A 10,527-nucleotide genomic window follows, 5' to 3' on the forward strand; every position below is an offset into this window, starting at 1 on the left:
AGTGGTCAGATAATGATCACTGTTGTGGAGAAGCTGTGTGTGTAAATAATACTGTTACAATAGTGTTTGTTTATTTTAGTAACCCCCTCACAGCACAGTATAATATGTGCTTGCTGCTGCTTTCTCTCTCTAAGAGGTAGTAATCATAGTTGTATGTGGCATTAGACTTTTACTCAACTAGTTTCAATGCTGTTTTTCTTGCAGTGGTGAACAGTCCTGGCTCGGCCCGCTTGACCTTGCGTTTCCAGTCTGTTAAGACAAGTGATGATAAGGAGTTGCTCCCGAACCACACTGTCCCAGTGTACGATTCCTCAGTCACGTCCAGACACCTTTCCTGTTTTTCCAGCATGGAAGCTCGAGCAGATGGGTATACCTATAATGGTAAAAAGAAGAACCTTCCACCACAACTATTACCTCAACAGCAGCCGACGTAGTGTCTTCCAGCAGTCCTCTGACTAGCAGCGAACAGAGTTTGGCTTCAATGGCCGAACCTTCTACCCTAAATGGCTCAACTTCTGACACGCATGGTGAAGATGCTCTTTCAGAAGAGCCACTCCGGAAACGTCGACGCAGCAGCAATGACAGCACTAATGGCACCCTCCACCACAGGCAAAGGGCGCTCTTCACGTGGTGATAAGGCAAGGGCGTCGGACAGCGACGCTGCATGCCCTCGTAAACGTGGTAACAATTCAAGTTCAGACACGGAAAGTGGCCCCAGTGAGCAAGAGATGGATGGTGACCCTACCACCCAGGACTCTTATGGAAATGGACATTCTCCCAAGGTGCCACCACTCAAGATAGTGTTGCCTTCAAGTGGCACAGGTAATCTTGAAGGTACTGAACCAGCTGGTGGTGCCAACTCCAAAGAGCGCAAGGTTTCCTCAAGCAAGCCTGCCTTGCCTTATGTAGTGAATGCTGCGGAATCCTTGAGTGAAGGATCTCCCAGTGAGCAGGCTGTGGAAGAGAAGGAGCGACGGCGAGAAGAAGAACGCTGTCAGAGGGTCACACGAAGTAGCCACAGGGCTGCCTTGACCCATGAGGAAGAAGTGGAGGATGCACCTGAGGTACACCCTCGGAAGCGCAAGCTGAGAGCTCGGGAAGATCAGCAGCAGCCTCAACAGCAGCAGCAGTCACCGCAGCAGCAGCAGCAACAGTCACCACAGCAGCAGCAGCAGCAACAGCAGTCAACCACAGCAGCAGCAGCAGCCATCACAGCAGCAGCAGCAGCAGCCACTACAGCAGCGGCAGCAAGAGCAGCAGCAACAGCAGCTGCCAACACAGCAACGGCAGCAGGAGCAGCAGCAGCAGCAGGCAGGCGTAGCTTCTCCTTTAGAGCCTCCAACCCTCATAGAGGAAGTGAGTCAACCAGTCACCAATGGCTTCCAGATGTATCTAGACATCCGCAAGCAAGTGGAGAAGCGGCGTCAGGCCATGCTGGTTGTACACCCCAAACCACCCCAAGGTTTCAAGGACTACCTTCTCAATCGTGGCTCCTATGTCCTCGAAGGAAATCCATCGTCACGCCTCTCTGTGCCCATGGTAAGAATAGTACCTCTATGTTAGCTTTTCCAGATTGCCAAGTTGTGAAATCTTTGCAATGCTAGATCGCCGAGTTCTGTGCAAGGGTAAGGCTAGAAGAGAGAGTAGAATTCGCATAGGGCTCATCTTGCCGAGATCCTGGCCTATACTCGCAGACAACTTTCTGTGGCAATGAAGGGAAAGCTATGGAGGCAAAGTGCGTACAAGTGAGAGCGATTCTGAAAAGAGCCTCGCGTTTAAATCCACGTTAGTGTAGGCTGTCGAAGAAAAAACATAAACACCTTATTAGCAACAATTACATAAGACAGAACACACCACTGAGTGTATATGCTTGCTTACTTTGCGGCTTTTCCCTTCCGCGTCTGAGCAAACACGAAACCGTCGCACGTGGAAGCTATGTTGATTCCGCATCTGTTCCAAGCGACCAAGAGCGCTGTCAAATGCTGCCGGACTACTTGGCATGCTAACACACATGCAGCAGTCACGCGCCCGTAGCTTTCCCTTCATTGCCTCAGAAAGTTGTCCGCGAGTATAGTTTGAACAGGATTCGTACACCTTGAAATCCTCTAGAAAACCATAGAATTTGCAAAAACAGATTCAAGGGTCCCTAAAACTCCTTGAAGTGCATACCTGCGACGCGACCTCAAATTTTGTTTGTTTGTTTGTTTTTACGTACTGTCGCTAAAATTCTATACGCCCTATAATATAACTATGCAAGAAAGCATCGCAGAAGCAAGAAGTCACCAGCATGCACCTTAAATTGAGGTAGCGGCCGCTGGCACCACCACGAATGCGAGCAACTGACGAGTGCTGCCATATTGGATTTTCAGGATTGGCTCGTCTCAGGCTGGCTCGTGTGTTTTTAGCAATCCAGTCGTTATATTGTCACATGCTCATGACGTGGAAGCGCAGAATCTAAACTGTCAAAGATCAAACTCTATTTGGCGATGCTGTGCCCAGCAAAGAAAGTAAGTCACTTTACAACAAGGGCGGCGAGCACCATGTAGTTGATATAAATTCTAGAGGAAAAGCTTTCATAGCGCCTATGTATATACTTGCCAACTCTTCCGAATTTTCCGTAAAGTGTACGAATTTGTACCCGTCTTACGATATTATGAATGTCGGCTCAATTTTTACGGAAAAGTGGTTATATTCTCGAAATTTTTGTTTTTAATTCCTAATAAAGTCGCACCGTTGCTGGTGGGCGGGGGCGCCACTTACATAGGGGCGCATAGAGATCGGGGTGTGCGCCGTAACCTTTATTGTCTGCAGAGTAAGGACATTTTTCACTCTGTGACGTTGCCTTCGTCATCGGGTCGTTGGACGACCTGACGACGGCCGGAAGTTACTGGTTGTCGTTACTCTCAACATAGAGACCCACCTGTACGTAAGTGCCGCCCCCAGAGACGACAGCAATTGCAGGTAGATGCGGCAGGCACAGTTTCTGTATTGGAGGCTGTGGCTTGTCGTCTCTCCTGTCACCTTCGCTAGGCTTTTTCTCGCGAGTATGACCTGTTTGGTGGGCCTTGTGTTTTTTTTTTTTTTTTTTTTTAGTGCGACGTGCTTCTGTATCGGGCACAGTGCAACTTTGGCACTCCGGTGCTTCGTAGCCGTAGCGTTGCGAAGTGGGATGGCATGCTCGAAGCCTCGTCAGTAGTAGACTATCAGTACTTCCACGTGGGTTTGAAGTCGTATACCTCGGCAGAATTCCCGTGCCCCCCCCTCGGTCGCGAGTTTACGAATTTGAAAGTCTTGAGGTTGGCAGGTATGCATGTATTGAAATCGGGAACCGCAAGGGCGCTGCCTTGTTGGCACTTTGGGCAGGTACACAATCAACGCGATCCGGAGCCTTTGGCAGTATGGTAGCGCCATCTACAGTGTAGACCGCTTATAACGTAAGTCGCCGGTGTCGCGAATATTTGCACTATAAGTGGTACCACACTATAACCAGCCCTGCACGTATGCAAAACATATAGACCAAGCATGTAGACACGCTGTGTACTTTCGCGCGCACACATCGCCATTACGTTTTCGCCAGTGAGCTGGCGAAAACATAATCGCGATGTAGCCTGTGAAACAACTGTTTGCCGCAACCGCTGCGGAAAAAACCGGAACGGATTATGAACGGCGACATTGCGGTGCTGAAGGCACGCGCCCGACGTACGCTCAGAGTCTGAACGAATTAACTACCATTCGCTGCAACAACTGCAGTCGAAACCGCGGTCGCTATCTATGTGATCATCGATGGCGACTACGCAGTTTTTTAGGCACGCAGCCGACGCGCGTAACGAGTAAAAACGAAACTACTGTTTGCCGCAACCGCTGCGGAGAAAACCGCGGCCGCTATCGACGCGATCGTGGATGACGACTACGGAGTTACGAAAGCCCGCGGCCAACGCGGTGTTATGCGCGGCGGTAAACGCAAGAATACAGGCTTTAAAGGCGCAAATAGGCTCAAAGCGTTCCGGCGTTGCTGTCATTCACGTACGAAGCGTCCAACCGCCACTTCGTTTCGGTTGGACGCTCGTGCCGTTCTTGCTCTTTTGCGTCACACATTTGTGGCGCTCCTGCTCACCGAGCTCTGAAAGTAGTCCGAATTAACCGATGTGTGGCCAAATAAGGCCGAATTAAGGAGAGTTTGATTGCATTGAATAATGCATACGCCGGTCGGGACTAGAGGACGAGTCCGAATTAACGAGGTTTTACTGTAGCTCCAAACTAAATTTGCGGAATACTGCTTAAATTGACAGTGTCGCTCGCGTGATTTCTGCACTTCATGACACGCATCGCAACGGGTGCACAGAAACTGAAGCCGCGTTCAGTGCAAAACGCATCGCTGATAAGCAGCCGAGCAAAAGGTTTCTCCGTCACCTAGACAACCTACGCGCGCATTTTTTTCCGTTCGTTTGCTCCGCCTCTCATGCTCCTCCTCCGCATCGCCCTCGTTGATCTCCTCTCCCATCGGTAGGCGCACTTCTTGAGAAGTATGCACGCTGCCTCCCTTGTTGGCGAGATTTTCCTGCAGAAACTGCATTATAACCGGCATTTCGTCTCGCGCGGCTGCACTGTAAGCGGTATGCATATACATGGAGTTCTGTGGGAGGGTAAACGGGAGTCGGAAAAGGCCGCGTTGTGGCCAGTTCTGTACTATAAACGGTTACGTTATAAGTGGTATATGCTGTAGTTAAGGTGCCTGAAAACGCAACATTTAAGACACCGTAAATTTCACATAAAAGTTTTCTAAATAGCCATCTGATCTTTCTGAAAAATATAAGGAATGAACTCCAAATGTTGTCCGTGCCTACGTGCTACGGGTAAGTGCTTGCTTTTGCCTAATATTGTGAAGATTTTTAGTGCTACAAAAATTGTTTTAGCAACATGGCGGCGCCTTTGAGCTTCCAGCTTTTTTCGCCCAGCTTTTCCTCTAGAGTTAGTATACTTCGCCTCCCGCCGCTTCGGTAGGAGCCTGTAGGACAGCCCGATCTGGTAGCAGCGGGAGCTCCGTCATGACTACGCCTGACCTGACACCGGGACAGAGACAACCGACTGACCCTGAGAGCAACCGTGAATGTAAGCGATATAAGGCTACATAAGCAGACAACGAGTCTACGCTTATTGATGATTGTGACATAGCTGACATCACAGATCTGGACAATGAAGGCTTCAGGCTTGTGCGTCACCGCAAGGAGAGGACCGTCGGAATCCCAGTGATTATTACACCTGTCACAGAAGGAGCCGACCTGCAAACAGTGAATATCTACAGAAATTGAAGAAATTCTTGGCGCATTGCCAGTTAGGAGCCGATTTACTGCTCAAGGGGCGCTACTTCTAGATGTACAGACAGAAGCACATGTGACACCCTTCTCAGTTGCAAGTCAATCTCGGGGACTGCAATCTCAGCATGACTGCCCAATTCATACCTGCAAAGCACTTGTATTATTAGAGGAGTGCCGAAGTGGTACACTGACGAGGAACTGTTGGACTACCTAAAACCATAAGGTATTTATCATGCAAGGAGAGTCACGCGACGCGTCCAAACGTCCGAATCCAAATGGGAGTCCAGGCGAACCAGCACCGTTCGCCTCCAAGCTAACAAGGCTAACGTTCGCTCCAAACACAGACGACTCAGAGAAGATCAACTTGGGCTTCACAAGACACAAGACCATTGACTACGTTGAGACACCACCGCGGTGCTTCTAGTGTCAGCGCTCTGGACATGTGGCCAAGTACTGCCGTGGTGAGCAGCGGTGTAAGAGATGTGGAGGACCGCATGATTTCAAAACATGCATGTGCAGCGAGAACTTTCTTTATGCTAACTGTAGTGCTGGTCATCCAGCTAGTTATAGCAAGTGTCCTACGCGGGCAGCGGCAATAAAGCGAAAGAAAACGTTTATCTTGGGGCCAACAGCAAAGGATGAGAAGAATAAGACAAAGAAAAGGAAGGAGAGTCGTAGAGAGTCGGACGACATCAAATGGAGTGAAACTGATTTCCCAAGCCTGAAGCCTCCTTCAGGAACCCAGGACACAGTGGTGCCATCGCGCAGCGGACTGGCTAAAGCAGTCAAATCAATGAACAGAGACCCCACAGAAAATAAGACTGCTGAACAACCGGAACAGCAAAGCTATGTGTCTGCACTGCAGCGACCCCAATCACATTGCGATGAAAAAACACCACAGGAGGACTGCCAACAGGTGCTACGTGCTCTCTTCAAGGCCCTGCGATCACACATAAAGAAGATGCCGGCGAGCTCGATGAAGGACATGCTCGAAGTAGTCCTGGCTCTCAAGTCGGTGATTCTAAGCTCTGCCTCTCTTAAGCACCTAACAATATGGATGTGGTCAGGACACAATGTTCACCATCTCGCCCAAAGGTGCCACTTATTATGTAATGGAACTGTGCGGGTCTTGCGTGCCATTTACCTGAACTGTCGCTTTTCTTACGCAACATGACTTCCAATATTGGCCCTGTCCGAGGCTGGTCTTGCAAATTCCAGATCAATTGCTGGTTATGTCGCACATGGAAACCATATACCGACATTTCCGAAAGGAAGCACCGCGCCATATGTCAGACGTGAAATACCACATTACGTCCTACCAGTTCAAGACCTGTACAGCAGTTCTTTGGAGGGTCACTGCTTTTCAAGTGCGGCTGGGAAACCGAAGCCTCAGTGTGGCGTCCTTATATGTGAGCTCTCGCCAGAAGGTCTCGATGGGAGAAATCATAAGAGACCTATGCAGCCGCTGCCCAGCTCCGAGGATTTTATGTGGGGACTTTAATGCACACCATACTCTTTGGGGTGACAAGGTGATTGATGGACATGGGAGCAAATTGTTAGTGCTTTAGACACTGAGCGACTCTGCGTAGTGAATGACAAACAGCCAACATTTTTTCGACCACCGGCCTCTTACAGTGTCATTGACTTGACATTACACTCAGCGGACATCCTCGCATCGTCAACGACGAATAAAATAGAATGGGTAGTGACCATTTTCCTGTCTTCGTCAACATTGCTGGATATAGAACCAACAGCCGAAAATCCTGTCCTGTGACGCATTGGGATACATACAGGACGGCCTAAGTGAATCATCTGGAGACCTGTTCGCAGACATGCTACGTAGCAAGAGATTAGCTACTGCTGAGCTGAAGCTACCCGACCACTTCCCCGCTTCGGATCTAAAGCTAAAAAATCTATGCGCTGCCCGTAGAAGAGCAGAACGGAGGCTGATGAGGACGAAGGGTGACCCACCAATGAAGACAGTATATAACAGAACTAACGCAGTGATTCGACGTTACACGAGGAAACTAAGAAGAGATCAGTGGGCAGAATTTTGTGCAAGCTTATCGGTCTTCACGCCAGTTCCAAGGATATGGTGGGTCGTTAATAACCTCGCTGGAAACTTTCGACCAAACAAGCCATTTGAAGCCCTAGCATTGAAGTTAGGCAAGACTCTCACTTGTCTTGCGAATGCCTTTGCCCAAGTATACTCTTCTGGAAGGTCAGCCTGCACAACCAACCCACTTCCACCGCTATTGTCGTCTCTGATGGATGCTCTTTTACACAAGAGAGTTTGAACTAGGTATACTAGGTATGAGCAGCCTCCGACGTCGCTGTGCGGTGGGACCTGACCATATCAGTAATCAGATGCTGACCAACCTACCGGTTGAACGACGACTTGATTTGCTGGCATTTTTTAACCAAGTGCGGGCCAGAGGGGATATCCCACGTTTATGGAAGGTAGCATGGGTGGTACAGGTTCTGAAGCCTGGAAAGAATCCTGCAGCTCTGGACTCGTACAGACCGGTATCACTGACCTCCTGTGCAGCGAAGCTAATGGACAAGATGGCATGCACAAGACTCACTTGGTATGTCGAGCAGGGTCGAAAACTACCGCCGTGCATGATTGGGTTTCGGTAGCGTCTAAGTGCTCAAGACTATGTGCTAGACCTGCTAAGCCACATAGAACATTAGAGTGCGGATAGCCTGTCGACACTTGCTGTTTTTATGGATGTTTCCAAGGCTTACAACAAAGTGTCTCCAACAGCCATCATCAGCCAGTTACAAGTTATAGGCGTCACGGGTCATCTCTTGCACTTCATACATACGTTTCTCAATGTTTGCTGCATCAGAGTCTGTCTTGGTGACACTTTGAGCGATGAAATAGGTATATTTCACGGCGGTGCCACAGGAGAGTGTTTTATCTCCCTCATTTGTTTAACATCGCCGTGGCTAGCCTCCGAAGAGTACTAAACCATCGAACACCAGTGAAGATATCTATGTATGCTGATGATATCTGGATATGGGTCTCCGGCTACCAGCATCGGCGCCTCACTTGAATAGCCCAGGGAGCAGTAAATGCCAATCAGGGCCGGCAACGCTTGGATTATCACTATCAGCAGGGAAATCATCATTCGTACTATTTCCTGTAGTTAAAAGAAAATCTACACGCTTGAAGCTGAATATGGACGGATACGACATTTGACAAGTCACTAATGTCCAATTTGTTGGCGTTACCTTGGACCACAGGCTACTCTGGCGCCGTGCTGTTGACCACGTTGTGGCGTCATCGTCACAGAGGCTCCATGTGCTCAAGCGAGTCGCTGGCATACACTGGGGCAACCAGCTGACGTCGATGCTACGGCTACATACAGCGTTGGTTACTAGTCGGATCCTATAGCAGCTACTTCTGATGTCACCCTCAGATAGCCAATACGAGCCCTTAGAAGCCATCCACAGAAAAGGTACTCGACTTTGCCTTGGAGTCCCTCAGCCAGCGTCGAAGAAGAAAGTGCTCTACAAAGCTGAGTCACGCCCTCTGCGACTTCAGGCTTCCCAGACTCTCGTGATCCAGCTACTACGATTGAGTGAGTCTACGCCCGGCAAAGCCCTGTTAAGACGTATAAGTAACAGGCCGGCGCTCACATTTTTATGCAGCACTGAACACACTTTTTATGCAGCACTGAACACACTTCGCGTCTTAGAATTGCGCTGCTCGAGACAGAGGGAAAAGATAGAACCACCCTGGACATTCGAGGAGATCACATGCGACTTGAGTATACCACGATTGCAGTAAAAGGGCGGCATTTCATCTGTAGAAGCCAAGTCACTAGTCCTGGAACATTTGCGCACGACTTACCCGAATCACCTACAAGTATACACAGATGGCTCTGTCAAAGTAGCGAAGGACCGCTGCGCAGCTGCATTCTATATTCCCTATCTGAGATATACATGGTCTGGCCGTTCGGATTGTATGGCCTCATCGACAGTTGTGGAAGGTGTAGCAATAGCTTCTGCTCTGCGCAAACTAAAGACTCTGCCTCCGCAGAATGTGGTTGTCCTTATGGACTCAAAGGCCGCATTACAACAACTATACCGTGGTCTGCCATTCATCAAGTTCCCACGCAAATCACTAGCCCTCGTGAAGGAAACTCAACAACAAAGGCTTCACAGTAAAGTTTCAGTAGATTCCAGTGATTCCACTCCTGCGCCAACTGCGCCAAAGTGCTCCAAATGGGATTTACTGCGCCATCCTGATACAATCGACGAAAATTGCGCCTAACTGCGCCAAACAGTCTCGGATTTGGCGGCGTCTATCGCCGACAATTGCACCAACGGGGAATTAAAACGTGCAACGCGATGATAGGGCTAGCCTTAGTTGCGAACAGGAGACGAAACAGCACTAGCGCGTGCGTCCCGATTAAGGGGGGACGCGGCTTTCGCATCGCGAAAAATGGCTAAAAATCGATTTTTTGAAAATCACATTTTCAATTTCTGTAACTCTTATTTTATCTGATTCCGAAATATCATCGCTGAAAACCAAGTAGAAGTGCTCTAAAAAATTGTTGTATCAGCCAAGGTGCCGAAAAATTTCGCGGAAATCGCGAAAAAACGGCGTTTTTCAAGCCACGATATCTCCGGAACGGCGCAGCCGAGCGCCGCCATCTTGGACTCGTTGGAAAGCGCATTTCTCCATCTTCAAATTTGCCGCTTCAGCTATCTCCTCCACACAGAAACAAGCACAGAAAAAGCAAATGATTGAAGGTCGTGCCGGAGCCACTGATTGCCCGCGCCCGCCACGTGACTCCAGCGCGGTTCGCCAATTGGTCCGGTGCTCGCTTCGCGATGGCGTCGTCTGCACCGCTTGTTGCGGTCTCTTCGCGATCTCTGGGCAGTTTCTGTAATCTCGACTAGTATTAGAGCGGGCGCTACGTGGACATCGCAGTAGCGTGGCCGATCCCGCCTTTTGTAGACGTCTCAGACCCGCGGCTAAGCATTCGGAGCATCGGCGACGCGGATTCGCGATCTAGCTTCGGGCACGGAATCCTCGGTCACGCGGCTAAGCCTTTCGCGCGTAGGCGTCTCCGACTCGGCGATCAAGCACATTGCGCGCGGGCTTCTCGGATCCTTGCCTAAGCCAACGCCTCCTTAAAGACTTAGGAGGCGTTGCCTAAGCATTTCGTGCATCCGCGCCTCCGGCTGCGCGACTAAG

At 49.7% G+C, this 10,527-nt stretch overlaps 1 protein-coding gene across 1 annotated transcript; it reads left to right on the plus strand.

The window, feature by feature from the left end:
- Positions 1 to 503: 503 nt before the first annotated feature.
- LOC119462445 (uncharacterized) lies at positions 504 to 1,563 on the plus strand. Its single transcript, XM_049672986.1, is given in 2 exon segments — positions 504 to 1,391; positions 1,393 to 1,563. Coding segments are annotated over 2 exon segments (1,059 nt in total).
- The last annotated feature ends 8,964 nt before the right edge of the window (positions 1,564 to 10,527 follow it).

The sequence above is a fragment of the Dermacentor silvarum genome, chromosome 8, assembly GCF_013339745.2.
Source record: "Dermacentor silvarum isolate Dsil-2018 chromosome 8, BIME_Dsil_1.4, whole genome shotgun sequence".
Lineage (NCBI taxonomy): Eukaryota > Metazoa > Arthropoda > Arachnida > Ixodida > Ixodidae > Dermacentor > Dermacentor silvarum.